This window comes from Myxocyprinus asiaticus, chromosome 27 (assembly GCF_019703515.2).
Source record: "Myxocyprinus asiaticus isolate MX2 ecotype Aquarium Trade chromosome 27, UBuf_Myxa_2, whole genome shotgun sequence".
In the NCBI taxonomy this organism is placed as follows: Eukaryota; Metazoa; Chordata; class Actinopteri; order Cypriniformes; family Catostomidae; genus Myxocyprinus; species Myxocyprinus asiaticus.
The window spans coordinates 43,785,688-43,801,201 of record NC_059370.1 but is presented as its reverse complement, the minus strand read 5'-3'; the positions used below and the strand labels follow the sequence as shown (position 1 = coordinate 43,801,201).

At 39.6% G+C, this 15,514-nt stretch overlaps 3 protein-coding genes across 3 annotated transcripts; all 3 read left to right on the top strand.

Annotated features, from left to right (window-relative positions):
• Nucleotides 1–1,317: 1,317 nt before the first annotated feature.
• On the top strand, nucleotides 1,318–3,604 carry pcdh2aa1 (protocadherin 2 alpha a 1). The gene is made up of 3 exons (XM_051658095.1): nucleotides 1,318–1,537; nucleotides 1,673–3,330; nucleotides 3,542–3,604. Exons 1-3 carry the CDS (start codon nucleotides 1,318–1,320, stop codon nucleotides 3,602–3,604), a joined length of 1,941 nt encoding a protein of 646 aa, XP_051514055.1.
• Nucleotides 3,605–4,706: 1,102 nt separating this feature from the next.
• On the top strand, nucleotides 4,707–10,942 carry LOC127417858 (cadherin-related tumor suppressor-like). Its single transcript, XM_051658094.1, has 4 exons — nucleotides 4,707–7,110; nucleotides 7,584–7,641; nucleotides 8,423–10,705; nucleotides 10,913–10,942. Exons 1-4 carry the CDS (start codon nucleotides 4,742–4,744, stop codon nucleotides 10,940–10,942), a joined length of 4,740 nt encoding a protein of 1,579 aa, XP_051514054.1. The 5' UTR covers nucleotides 4,707–4,741.
• A 1,340-nt stretch (nucleotides 10,943–12,282) lies between these two features.
• On the top strand, nucleotides 12,283–14,699 carry LOC127417857 (protocadherin alpha-2-like). Its single transcript, XM_051658093.1, has one exon. The coding sequence runs from the start codon at nucleotides 12,309–12,311 to the stop codon at nucleotides 14,697–14,699; it is 2,391 nt and encodes a 796-aa protein (XP_051514053.1). The 5' UTR covers nucleotides 12,283–12,308.
• The last annotated feature ends 815 nt before the right edge of the window (nucleotides 14,700–15,514 follow it).

Below are 15,514 nucleotides of genomic sequence, written 5' to 3'. Positions count from 1 at the left end.
ATGGGAGAGTGATGCTCAAACTAGCACTTTTTGGTTTTCTCAAGTTTGTGTAAATGCATTTTGGGGTTCAAAGAATTTGTATTTTTTCACATTAACTGTACACAAGTCTGGTACAAATATGTGGTCATTTTTGTGAATACAACGTGTACTTCTCGTTATCTACCTGGAAAGAAGGGAAGTGAAAAGTGAGGGTGCACGTTGTAACATGACTTTATGACATCTTAAAAGCCTCTAACAACTGTATCTAATCTAATAATAAAAAAAGAAACTGCAATAAACTAAAACTAATACACACACACACACACACACACACACACACACACACACACACACACAATGGTGTCAATAAAAGCCATTTATTAACTTTGTCATATAACATAATGGCAATAAAGATCCATTAGCTAATTTTGGTGCATCACAGTGAACACACAACAAAGCCACAACACAATACAGGCAAATAGGTAAAGACACTAATAGCAGGTTCTAATAGGGGCAGGTTGTAATCTAGTCACTTTTACAGACTTTGCAAGTATTACAAGACTATGCAAGATGCTAGCTAACAGTTTGAAGGTTAAAATGATAACTTCAGTTTGCATCGTTTTAACTAAAAACTAAAAACAGAGATGAAAATTAACTTTCATTTGAAATTTTACTTTTGCTATGGTTCAATAAAATTGAACTAAACTTTAATTAAGTGATATCTCCTTTGTTTCGGCGTCTCCTTTACAGGTCTGATATGATGCAGCTTTGCAGTGTGACTCTAAGTGGCGCTATAATATTAGGAATTACGCACAGGCGTGTTTAACAGAATCATCTCGTCGAGCCAGTGTCAGACATTGCTTTGGCGTTGAACAATGAGCCACCACGACCGACGGAAATGCGATTTTAAATCTTTCAGTTCATTTGCGTTCTGGGATAACATAAATGAGTCGGTTGCATGTGCTTAAAGTAGTTTCAATGGTGTCCAGAGGAAGCATGGCAAGAGGAAATACGAGAGCATGGATCAGGAAGATTTTTTCTCTTATTTGTCTGTTGTTTTATTCTGAAGGACGCGCCTCCCAGATAAACTATTCCCTTCAAGAGGAATCTAAAATTGGAGTTACTGTGGGGAATATTGCAAAAGATTTAGGAATTGACGCGACTTCAATGGACAACAGGAATTTGCGTATAGTTGCGGGGACAAAGCAAGAGCTCTTTCGGGTAAATCATGAAGACGGCGCTTTGTTTGTGAACCAGAGGATAGACAGAGAGGAGCTGTGTGCTAAAACTAACCCTTGTCTCATTCACCTTAAAGCAGTAATCGAAAATCCACTCGAAATGCATAAGATATCAGTTGACATTATCGATGTCAATGATAATCCACCTAGTTTTCTGGATGAAAAATATAATTTGGAAATACTTGAATCTGCCACGACAGGAGCTCGATTTCAGTTAGAAACTGCTCACGACCCAGATATAGGCACAAACGCCCTGCAGTCCTATAAACTAAGTCAAAATCAGTATTTTCGCTTAGAAACGGAGGACTTGGGGGATGAAGGTAAGATTCCCTTCCTCATTCTACAAAAACCTCTTGACAGAGAAAATAATGCAAGGCATAATCTAATATTAACCGCGACTGACGGTGGCAAGCCACAGAAATCAACTACTTTAAATATTACTATTGTTGTGTCAGATATTAATGATAACGCCCCCATTTGTAATAAGCAAAAATACACAGTGTTGGTGAAAGAAGATGCTCCGGAAGGAACATTTCTATTGCGGGTCAATGCTTCAGATTCAGATGAAGGAGTCAACGGGCAAATAGAATACTCATTAAGGAACAAATTCAGGAACGGAGCATCTGAGGTTTTTGATTTAGATAGTTTGACGGGGGAGTTAAAGATAAAAGGTGAGCTAAATTTTGAGGATAGGCAGGTTTATGAGCTTAAAATATTGGCTGCGGATAAGGGGGCCGTGTCCCTTTCTACACAGTGTAATGTGCTTGTAAAAGTTGAGGATGTTAACGACAACCAGCCTGAGATTGAAGTCACCTCACTATATAGTCACATTCCCGAGGATGCGCTTCCTGGGACAGTCGTAGCTTTGATGGGAGTTACAGACCTGGACTCAGGTATGAACGGGAAGATAATTTGCTCTCTGCCTAAGGATGTTCCCTTTGACCTAAAGCCGTCTTCTGATGGCAACTTTTATTCTTTGTTGACAAAGGAATACCTCGACAAAGAATCTAAATCGTTTTATGACATCACAATAACAGCCAAAGATCTGGGGAATCCACCACTGTCATCTACAAGACTAATTCATGTCGACGTCACAGATGTTAACGACAACAGTCCTGTATTTATTCAAAACCCGTACACGTTCTACGTAGTTGAAAACAATAAACCAGGAATCGCCGTTTTCTCGTTACGTGCAGATGATTTAGACGAAGGTGAAAACGCACGAGTCTCATATTCAGTTGATCGCGTGAATTCAGACCAAAGCATGGCAACTTTCCTGAACATTAATGAGGTAAATGGTACCGTCTACTCATTGAAGAGCTTTGACTTCGAGTCTCAGAAAACATTCCAGTTCTTTGTCGTGGCCAAAGACTCTGGAAGTCCGTCTCTGAGCAGTAACGTGACAGTGAACGTGTTTATTCTGGATCAGAACGACAATGTTCCAGTGATCTTATATCCAGTCAGTGCTAACGGTTCTGCTGAGGGTGTGGAGGAGATTCCCCGCAATGTGAACGCAGGTCATTTGGTGACTAAAGTCAGAGCCTATGACGCAGATATCGGATACAACGGCTGGTTATTATTTTCACTGCAGGAAGTTAGTGAGCACCGTCTGTTTGGTTTGGACCGCTATACAGGACAGATAAGGACCCTTCGCTCATTCACAGAAACAGACGAGGCCCAGCAGAAACTGGTCATACTGGTCAAAGACAATGGGAACGTGTCACTCTCAGCAACAGCGACTGTGATTGTCAAAGTTGTGGAGCCCAAAGAGGCTTTTGCAGCTTCGGATGTGAAAAACGCAGTAAAAGACGAGGAGGAAAACAACGTGACATTTTATTTGATCATCACTTTGGGCTCGGTTTCAGTGCTTTTTCTCATCAGTATCATCGTGTTGATTGTAATGCAGTGCTCCAAATCTACAGACTGTTCATCCAAGTATTTACAAGATGCAAATTACGACGGGACTCTGTGTCACAGCATCCAGTACAGATCTGGAGACAAACGGTACATGTTAGTTGGACCCAGAATGAGTATCGGTTCTACTATAGTCCCGGGCAGTAATGGGAATACTCTAGTGATACCAGATCGCAGGAGCAGGAGAGATTCAGGAGAGGTAAGGTGCATATTTACTATTAGCTGAATGTTGGGTTGTCATTTTCTTCTTTTAATGTGTAGAAGAACACTTATCGAGGAGCTGTTCGAGGTGCTGAAATTCTAAGTACATTAATTTACATGTATGCATTTGGCAGACGCTTTTATCGAAAGAAACCCACAGTGCATTCTGGGTATACATTTTATCAGTATGTTTGTTTGTCTGTGAATAGAACCCAGTAGTTGGCGCCATGCTTAACCAGTTGAGTCTTACCAAAATAACTGAAATCATTTAAAGGAATTATTCACCCAAAAATGAACATTTTCTTATCATTTACTCACCCTCATGCCATACCAGATGTGTGACTTTTTTCTTCCGCAGAACACAAATTAAGATTTTTTGCAGAATATCTCAGCTCTGTAGGTCCTTGCAATGCAAGTGAATGGAGGCCAGAACTCTGAAGGTCCAAAAATCACATAAAGGCATCATAAAAGTTATCCAAAAGACTCCAGTGGTTTAATCCATGCTTCCATGGATCCATGCGTGATCCAATCGGTTTTGGGAGAGAACAAACCTAAATATAACTTATGTTAAAGTCTCTAGGCACAATCATGATTTCAAGCTTGATTACACTTCCTAGTGCTGGACGCAAAGGCAGAGCACTAGATGGAGCTATTGGAAGTGTAATCGACCTTGAAATCGCCAAGGAGACTGCTGTCAAGATTTACAGTGACAAAAGAATTACATTTTGGTCTGTTCTCACCCAAAACCTAAGACATTGATTAAACCACTAGGGTCATATGGATTAATTTTATGATGTTTTATGTGATATTTGGTGTTTTGGCCCCCATTCCATGGCATTGTATGGACCTATAGAGCTGAGATATTCTTGTAAAAATCTTCATTTGTGTTCAACAGAAGAAAGGACGTCATACACATCTTGGATGGCTTGAGGGTGAGTAAATGATGAAAGATTTTCTTTTTTGGGGGTGAACTATCCTTTAAGGCTCTGTTGGAATCAAACCCAGGATCTTAGCTTAGAAGCGCCATGTGTTACCAATTGAGCAACAGGAAATTCATCTTTCTAGACCTAAAAACAGGAGATCCTAATGTTTCCTCTAACCAATAGAATCAATGATATCCTTCATTGACTGCTATATTCTCAGTTAACCTCATGGTGTCAGTATTACACCAGGAAACGTTATGAATCACAGCCCATCGCCTTAAAGATGATTTGCGTCACGCAGCGTGCACCTCTCCTCCAAAAGCACAACGATAGTTGTTGCGTGGTCTGGTTAAAGATGCATGGTAGACGATGTGGATTATGTTGATCAGTTTAATTATAATGAAACATTTTACGAAATCTCTGAGGATTTATGACGAAATCGCAAAGGCAACATTAATCTATATTGCGGTTATAAGCATTTGATTCATGATGGAACACCGAGGACAAAGGCGCAGATGGGAGTACTGGTGGATTGCTTTGTGTTTCTCTCTTCTGCTATTCTTCGGACAGCAGGTTTCAGCTCAGATAAGATACACGATTCCAGAGGAAGTAAAAGAGGGAACCATCGTGGGAAATATTGCTAAGGATTTGGGCCTTGATATAAGTTCTTTGGAGGACAGACGATTCCGTATCGTTTCTGGATCTAGTGACGATTTATTTCAGGTAAATCAGAATGGCGTCTTGCATGTTCATAAAAACATCGATCGAGAGGCGCTGTGTAAAAGTAATAGCGCATGCCCGATAAACTTGAAGATTGTCGTTGAAAATCCACTAGAAATACATTATATTGGAGTGGAAGTGACGGATATAAATGATAATTCACCCAGTTTTAGAGAACATGAGAAACGATTGGAGATTTCAGAATCAACAGCTCGAGGGACGCGCTTTCAGCTTAAGGCTGCGCGCGACCCGGATGCAGGGGTAAATTCTATTCGTTCATACAAATTAACACAAAATGAACACTTTGATCTGGAAGTGAGAGATCAGGGAGAAGATAAACTACCATTTTTGGTTTTACAAAAGCCTCTTGACCGCGAGCTCAATGATGAATATAATTTACTTTTAACAGCAATCGACGGTGGGAATCCACAAAGATCAGGGACACTCAATATTACAATTAATGTTCTTGATATCAATGACAATAGACCTGTTTTTGGTCAAGATATGTATTCTACCACATTAGAAGAAAATATTCAAATCGGAACACTGGTCATTCAGGTACAAGCAAGTGATCGAGATTACGGCCTAAATGGAGAGGTCACTTACATGTTTGGCAACGATCAGAACCCAAATGTCTATGAAATATTTAGTTTGGATAAAGTGACAGGTGACATTCGTGTGAAAGGCAATGTGGACTTTGAGGAGTATTCAGTTTACAAACTTGATGTTCAAGCATCTGATGATGGTCAGCCGCCTATGACAACCGATTGTAGAGTAGTCATAAAAATTTTGGACACGAACGATAATAAACCCGACATCGAAGTGACGTCACTATCGAACGTTGTACCCGAAGATTCTAAGCCCGGTACTGTAATCTCACTCATTAGTGTTACTGACAGAGACAGTGGTGTTAACGGCAAAGTTGTGTGCTCTCTTTCAGAAAACGTTCCATTTGAATTAAAACCCTCAGTTCAGGAAAATATGTACTCTTTAGTGACTAAAGGGCACCTGGACCGTGAAATCATATCACATTATGACATCACAATAACAGCGACTGATTTGGGTCAGCCACTACTGTCCTCTTATAAAACTCTGAGTGTGCAGGTATCAGATGTTAATGACAATTCACCTGAATTTACCCTGAATCCCATCGAATTATATTTAAGAGAAAACAACGCTGCAGGTGCGTCCATTCTCACTCTGAGTGCATTTGACCAAGACATAAATGAAAACTCTATGATTTCATATCAAATTATTAAAGGGAACGGAACAAAAAGTGACATGACACCTTTCCTAAATATTAATTCTGAGACAGGCGCAGTTTATGCGCTGAAAAGTTTTGATTTTGAGACAGCCAAAATTTTTACATTTTACGTGCTCGCTACAGACTCTGGAAGTCCGTCTCTGAGCAGTAACGTGACAGTGAACGTGTTTATTCTGGATCAGAACGACAATGTTCCAGTGATCTTATATCCAGTCAGTGCTAACGGTTCTGCTGAGGGTGTGGAGGAGATTCCCCGCAATGTGAACGCAGGTCATTTGGTGACTAAAGTCAGAGCCTATGACGCAGATATCGGATACAACGGCTGGTTATTATTTTCACTGCAGGAAGTTAGTGAGCACAGTCTGTTTGGTTTGGACCGCTATACAGGACAGGTAAGGACCCTTCGCTCATTCACAGAAACAGACGAGGCCCAGCAGAAACTGGTCATACTGGTCAAAGACAATGGGAACGTGTCACTCTCAGCAACAGCGACTGTGATTGTCAAAGTTGTGGAGCCCAAAGAGGCTTTTGCAGCTTCGGATGTGAAAAACGCAGTAAAAGACGAGGAGGAAAACAACGTGACATTTTATTTGATCATCACTTTGGGCTCGGTTTCAGTGCTTTTTCTCATCAGTATCATCGTGTTGATTGTAATGCAGTGCTCCAAATCTACAGACTGTTCATCCAAGTATTTACAAGATGCAAATTACGACGGGACTCTGTGTCACAGCATCCAGTACAGATCTGGAGACAAACGGTACATGTTAGTTGGACCCAGAATGAGTATCGGTTCTACTATAGTCCCGGGCAGTAATGGGAATACTCTAGTGATACCAGATCGCAGGAGCAGGAGAGATTCTGGAGAGGTAAGGTGCATTTAAAAACAATTTTAAGCTGTTTTATTAAGCTAATTTTGCTGCACTCATTTAGCCTCTGGTAAAACAAACATATTGATAGACAAGATGCAATTTTTAGTAGTTAGATGAGATCTCCATTGTTTATTCACTTTGTCTGTCTGCAACATCCATACGTGGTTTCTCAAGTTCAAGTGACAAAATGTCATTGAATTCCTACTTATGAAAAATTTCTTGTATCTTAGAGTAATTATAATCATATATCACCAACTTGTTCATATTAAAAAATGTTACTACATGACATGACCTCATAATGCCTAATGAATACGCAACTGTCAAGACTCTTTTACATTTTCGGGGGAAACATTTTAAATAATTTCCTTATTCAACAGAAATTAAGTATGGCTCAGTTCGGAATGACAGCCTATTATCATACTGCTTTTACTATTGCTATATATAGGCATGCGTCAAACTCGTCCCTACACTGAAATATATATATATATATATATATATATATATATATATATATATATATATATATTTGTCTGGTAAACTTTCAAAGTCAAAAATATTATTTAACATTATTAGATCGACCTGACTATATTAGGTCACACACAAAAACGTTATTTTTTTTATGGGTAAGATCAAGGTAACTGTTGCAAGTTACTTTTGTGTTATCATTTTTTCGCGGGGAACTGTTCAGGGTAGTGGGGCTGAAAAGTGCTGTCGGGCAATTTGGATTGGACGGTGTGGTGTTACGGTTGTGTGTGTGTGTGTGTGTGTGTGTGTGTGTGTGTGTGTGCTATATATCCTGTGGTTTTAGTGATTCAATAAGTGTTATCTATTATGTTATGTTTTGTGTTGTGATTTAAATGTAACTTTATATAATCAGACCATGCCTGGAGAAGGATTTAACATTTGCTCGCTGTCTTTCCGCTATAGTTAAAGCGCATAAAATAATGTCTTATAGTCTTCACACGCTGCAGTAGACCTCATGGTGTCAGTATTTCACAAGAAAACGGATTTGGTCACGGACCTCCTTGTTTTCGTCACGATGGTTTTTAACCCAGGCTGGAGCGCACTGACTGCTCTTTGAGCCTGAGGTCGATACAAGGGATTATTTGCGTGATATTCGAGTAAGAGATGTTCTCATATACTTCTCGGAAGCATTTTAAGAGGTTCATGCGGTAATCGTTATAAGAACAATTATAGCCTACCTTAATTCCTTAGACGATGTTTTTTAGTATGGATGCCGGAGAACAAAGGCGCAGATGGGAGTACTGGTGGTTTGCTCTCTGTTTCTTTTTGCTGCTGTGTTTCGGACGGCAGGTTTCAGCTCAGATAAGATACACTATTCAAGAAGAGGTGAAAGAGGGATCTATTGTGGGAAATATTGCTAAGGATTTGAGTCTTGATGTCAATACATTGGTGGACAGACGATTCCGTATCGTCTCTGGATCAAATGACGCCCTTTTTCAGGTAAACCAGAACAATGGTATCTTGTATGTGCACAAACGAATCGACAGAGAGGAGCTATGTGATGGAATTGTTGCTTGTTTGATAAGTCTAAAAACCGTGGTTGAAAATCCACTTGAAGTTCATTATGTAGAAGTTGAAATATCTGACGTAAATGACCATGCACCCAGTTTTGCTGATAAAGATGTGGTGATAGAAATAGCAGAATCAACCCCACCGGGTGAGGACATTCCGTTGCAGGAAGCACAGGACCCTGATTTTGGCATGAATTCTGTTCGCTTTTATAAACTGAGTCAAACCGAGAATTTTGAACTTGAGCTTCGCGAAAATGGGGGAGACAAAAAAGTCCCAATCTTGAAATTACGTAAATTGCTTGATAGGGAGCGTCAGATAAAGCACAGTCTAATACTGACTGCTGTTGACGGTGGGAATCCACCACGATCAGGGAGTGTAATTATTAACGTCACAGTTCTGGATGACAATGACAACAGGCCTAAATTTAGCCAAGAGGTTTATTCTATTACACTGCAAGAAAACGCTCTTGTGGATACTCTTGTCATTAAATTGAATGCTACTGATTTAGATGAAGGCCAGAATGCCGAAATTGTTTATTCATTTATTAAAAATATCGAAAGACTAGTTTACCACACTTTTAATTTGAACAATAATACAGGTGAAATCCGTATGAAAAGCAATGTTGATTTTGAGAAAAACGATGTTTATAGAGTTGGTGTTATAGCGGCAGATAAAGGGCAACCACCGAAGACAAGCAACTGTAGAATTATCATTAAAGTGATTGACGTAAATGACAATAGACCAGAGATAGAAATTACTTCCCTGTCTGATGTAGTTCCTGAAGATGCAAAACCAGGGACGGTCATTTCGCTTGTTAGCATTACCGATAAAGATTCGGACGTCAATGGCAAAGTTGTTTGTAGAATATCTGACAATGTACCTTTTGAACTAAAGCCGTCTTTTAAAGAAAATATGTACTCTCTTGTGACGAGTGCAAAGCTAGATAGAGAGCTTATGTCTCAATATGATGTCACAATAACAGCCACAGATCTTGGTCAACCGCCTCTGTCCTCGGTCAAAACACTGACAGTGCAGATATCAGACGTGAACGATAACGTTCCTGAATTTCCTCGCAATCCGTTAGAACTGTATCTAATGGAAAATAATCCCCCAGGCGCATCAATATACTCTGTTAGCGCCATCGACAAAGACTTGAATGAAAATGCTGCGATAACTTATCAAATAATTAGAGAAGATGGAGGAAAAAGTCACATTGCACCCTTCCTCAATGTCAATTCGGATAATGGACATATATATGCGCTTAAAAGTTTCGACTTTGAAACGGTGAAAACTTTTCAGTTCCACGTGCTCGCTACAGACTCTGGAAGTCCATCTCTGAGCAGTAACGTGACAGTGAACGTGTTTATTCTGGATCAGAACGACAATGTTCCAGTGATCTTATATCCAGTCAGCGCTAACGGTTCTGCTGAGGGTGTGGAGGAGATTCCCCGCAATGTGAACGCAGGTCATTTGGTGACTAAAGTCAGAGCCTATGATGCAGATATCGGATACAACGGCTGGTTATTATTTTCACTGCAGGAAGTTAGTGAGCACAGTCTGTTTGGTTTGGACCGCTATACAGGACAGATAAGGACCCTTCGCTCATTCACAGAAACAGACGAGGCCCAGCATAAACTGGTCATACTGGTCAAAGACAATGGGAACGTTTCACTCTCAGCAACAGCGACTGTGATTGTCAAAGTCGTGGAGCCCAAAGAGGCTTTTGCAGCTTCGGATGTGAAAAAATCAGTAAAAGACGAGGAGGAAAACAACGTGACATTTTATTTGATCATCACGTTGGGCTCGGTTTCAGTGCTTTTTCTCATCAGTATCATCGTGTTGATTGTAATGCAGTGCTCCAAATCTACAGACTGTTCATCCAAGTATTTACAAGATGCAAATTACGACGGGACTCTGTGTCACAGCATCCAGTACAGATCTGGAGACAAACGGTACATGTTAGTTGGACCCAGAATGAGTATCGGTTCTACTATAGTCCCGGGCAGTAATGGGAATACTCTAGTGATACCAGATCGCAGGAGCAGGAGAGATTCTGGAGAGGTAAGGTGCATATTTACTATTAGCTGAATGTTGGGTTGTCATTTTCTTCTTTTAATGTGTAGAAGAACACTTATCGAGGAGCTGTTCGAGGTGCTGAAATTAACGTTAGGCTATATGTAGGCTATGTATCTGGCAGACGCTTTTAACCAAGAAATTTGCAGTGCATTCAAGGTATGAATTTTATCAATATGCTTGTTTGTTTGTTAGGCTGTCTCTGTGTTTGCCACGCTTGCTTAACACATTGTGTAATATACCTACTGAATGTTCTGAGTTCGGGGAACTGTCCTTTCATAAATTATCACTGCCAATATATCACTATATATTCCTATATCAATCACTATAATGCATTACAGTGTGTGACATTTGTCCTGATTCTGGAGAGGTAAGAATGGCTAATTAATTATTATTGAAAACGTATTGACAGTGTAACGATCAAATATAAAGATTTTTTTTGTTTGCAAGCTGAGTAAATATTTCAGATTTTATGTAAAATAAATAATTTATTTATTTATTTTATATTTGAATAGTGGATCACATGGTTATTTTAGCAAGGATTGCTATTTTGATGTGTGGTATCATTTTGGAGAGACAGAAAGAAAGAGTTGTGTTAGGGAGTGTTCAGCGATGAACTTGAGAGAATAAAGACGGAGGATCGTGCGAGACCATACGAAACAGCCAACTCGACAACTATGTACGAATTTTCATGAGATCGGGTTGGAGGAAATTATTGAGAAAGAACTCATCAGTTTTAAGGCCCAGATGATATATATATATATATATATATATATATATATATATATATATATATATATACACAGTACAATATAATACAATATATTGTGTGTGTGTGTGTATATATATATATATATAATATATATATATATATTACAGTAGATTTAAAATGCAAATTTAGGTGGAATATTTTTGTGCCTGTTCTCTTACAGCTCTTGTGGTCTGTTTTTAAATCAATTTATTTTTAAATTATTATAAGTTTTTTTTCTTTATGAATCACTGTCTTCGACGTTGTTGATATGAAGTTGCATTTGAGAGTTGAAGTTTGTGTCTCTGCTCTCCGTATCTTTTAGGCATCAGGTGCGATCTGTGTAGTTGAAGTTAACTATTTTAACTTCGAGACATTGTTGGAATACATAAAAATGAGCTGATTATGTTTTTGCAAAGAATGAGTGACACGCATAGGAAAGCTTATGCCTATGTACACATTGTAGAGAGTTATTTTTCCGTTGCTGAAACCCTTTTTCTTTTAAAGCCTTGCAGTGGCAGCTGAGAAAATACAATTTCCTTGGACGATTTTTGTCTAAGCCATCTAGTTGGAAAGCCCTTTATTTTTGCATTACCGAATCCACTCCACACGGTGTCAGTATTACTCTAGGGTACTGTTCATTTGTAAGCCCTACCCCATCAAATAAAGAGAATAATAACACTGTTTTATTCAGACAGAAGGACAGTATTACCGTGCGTTTGAAGCAGAGTGACGGTCAATTTTATCGTACATTTATTCTGCAAGCTCGTTACTTGATAATGTACTTGAAATCAGATATCAGGAAGAGCTAGTGATTCATAAGCGGAGCATTTGTATTCAGAAATGACTGGAATATCTTTATTTGCGATGGAAGCCGAAGGACAATGGAAGAGACGGTCATACTGGTGGATTACACTCACCTTTCTGCTGTGCTCAGGGAAGCTGGTTACGGCTCAGATAAAATACACTGTTCCAGAGGAGGTAAAAGAGGGATCTGTTGTGGGAAATATTGCTAAGGATTTGAGCCTTGATGTCAATAATTTAGTGCACCGACGGTTCCGAATTGTTTCTGGGCCTGATGACGCTCTTTTCCAGGTAATACAGAACAATGGCGAGTTGTATGTTAATAAGAGGATCGACAGGGAGCAGCTGTGTGATGGAAACCCTGTTTGTTCGATAAATTTGAAAAGCGTCATTGAAAACCCTTTGGAGGTGCATTACATAGAAGTGGAAATAACCGACGTAAACGATAATCCACCCATTTTCCCGAGATCTGAGCAGCAATTTGAAATAGCAGAACATACGCTGTTGGGAACACGGTTTCAAGTCCAGACTGCCCGAGACCCTGATTTGGGAATGAACACGGTTCGATACTATAAATTAAGTCCGAATGAACTATTTGAAATCGACGTTCGGGAAAGGCATGCCATAAAAATACCGTTTTTAGTTTTAAAGAAAGCACTGGACAGAGAAAGGCAGAGCAAACATAGACTCACGCTGACAGCTACAGATGGTGGAAACCCACCGAAATCAGGTACTCTTAACATCACCGTTATTGTCCTAGATGTAAATGACAATCGTCCCGTCTTCAGTCGGGAATCATACTCCGCAACACTCCGGGAAAATGCACCTTTGGGCACCATCGTGATTACAATTAACGCAACTGATCTAGACGATGGAATAAACGGCGAAATTGAATACACTTTAGGCGAAAATTTGGATGGGAAAATCCACGACCTCTTTACACTTAACAAAATCACAGGCGAATTACAGGTTAAAGGGAGTGTAGACTTTGAGGAAACAGATGTATTTAAATTAGATGTGCAAGCATCAGATAAAGGCCAGCCTCCTTTGATAGCTGAAGCAGAACTCAGCATTAAAGTTATAGATGTTAATGACAACTCTCCTGAAATTGAGATAACATCACTTTCCAGTGTCGTATCTGAAAATGTTAACCCCGGGACAGCCATAGCCTTAATCAGTGTTTCAGATAAGGACTCTGGTGTCAATGGACAGGTTATTTGTACATTACCCCAATACATACCCTTTGAGCTGAAATCATCATTTAAAGAAAACATTTACTCGTTAGTGACTAAGGGGCGGTTAGACAGAGAAGTAACGTCGGGTTATGAAATCACAATAACGGCCACTGACTTGGGACGTCCACCTCTGTCATCTTTTAAAACATTAAACGTACAGATCTCTGATGCGAACGATAACTTCCCAGAGTTTACTCAGATTTCATTTGAGCTCTATTTACCTGAAAACAATGCCCCTGGAGCTTCTATATTCTCCATCACTGCCTTTGACAAAGATTTAAACGAAAATGCTGCAATAATATATAATCTAAATCAAGGCGACGTGACATCTTTTCTAAACATTAATTCGGAAACTGGAAATATTTATGCGCTTAAGAGTTTTGACTTTGAAACTGTTAAAACGTTCCAGTTCCAAGTTGTTGCTACGGACTCTGGAAGTCCATCTCTGAGCAGTAACGTGACAGTGAACGTGTTTATTCTGGATCAGAACGACAATGTTCCAGTGATCTTATATCCAGTCAGTGCTAACGGTTCTGCTGAGGGTGTGGAGGAGATTCCCCGCAATGTGAACGCAGGTCATTTGGTGACTAAAGTCAGAGCCTATGACGCAGATATCGGATACAACGGCTGGTTATTATTTTCACTGCAGGAAGTTAGTGAGCACAGTCTGTTTGGTTTGGACCGCTATACAGGACAGATAAGGACCCTTCGCTCATTCACAGAAACAGACGAGGCCCAGCAGAAACTGGTCATACTGGTCAAAGACAATGGGAACGTGTCACTCTCAGCAACAGCGACTGTGATTGTCAAAGTTGTGGAGCCCAAAGAGGCTTTTGCAGCTTCTGATGTGAAAAACGCAGTAAAAGACGAGGAGGAAAACAACGTGACATTTTATTTGATCATCACTTTGGGCTCGGTTTCAGTGCTTTTTCTCATCAGTATCATCGTGTCGATTGTAATGCAGTGCTCCAAATCTACAGACTGTTCATCCAAGTATTTACAAGATGCAAATTACGACGGGACTCTGTGTCACAGCATCCAGTACAGATCTGGAGACAAACGGTACATGTTAGTTGGACCCAGAATGAGTATCGGTTCTACTATAGTCCCGGGCAGTAATGGGAATACTCTAGTGATACCAGATCGCAGAAGCAGGAGAGATTCTGGAGAGGTAAGATTGACTGATTTATTATGATCTGTCTGTCAATACTGTGTTGGTTTGTTGTTTATATAATATATTTGTGATTTTAATCTGAATGCACTACAAAATAGAAAGTTTTGCTTTTTATTTATGGCAGCATAACACGGTTCAATAGCACAATAAAGTATGCACATACTGATGCCACATGTCTACATTTCTGTTGTCGTAGTGACAACTCGCTGGGAGCTGTCCGTTGCATTGGTGCTGAAACAGCTTCGATTTCAAGAGAATGCACTTGACTCCTTGTCCATAATTACTGACATTCTCTCTCTCTCTCTCTCTCTCTCACACACACACACACACACACACAATACAATTCTGTAAAAATTATACATTCCTAACATAAATATTTAATATATTTGAACTTTTATATATATATATATAATTTTCTTCAATCCACCCGATGTCACTGTTGCTCTAGGATTTGTGGAATAGATTAAGTCCTGCCCTTTTTATGATGACGCCAAACAGGCTGTATTGTTCCTCACATTCGAGAGGAAAACTCGAGCTCATGAACAGTAACGGTAGGCGGTTATAGTGGCGATAACTTACTGTGGATTAATTTTGTTTTGCACAATGTATCTAACGTAAATATTATAGTGTGGCCTCTAATCACCGAGCATATTTTGTTCTTTTGAATAACGGTGTCGTAAACGATCACAATGGAAGACGGAGGACAAAGGCGCAGATATGAGTACTGGTGGATTGTTCTCTATTTATCTTCGTTTCTGTGTTTCGGTCGGCAGGTTTCAGCTCAGATAAGATACTCTATTGCAGAAGAACTGAAAGAGGGATATGTCGTAGGTAAC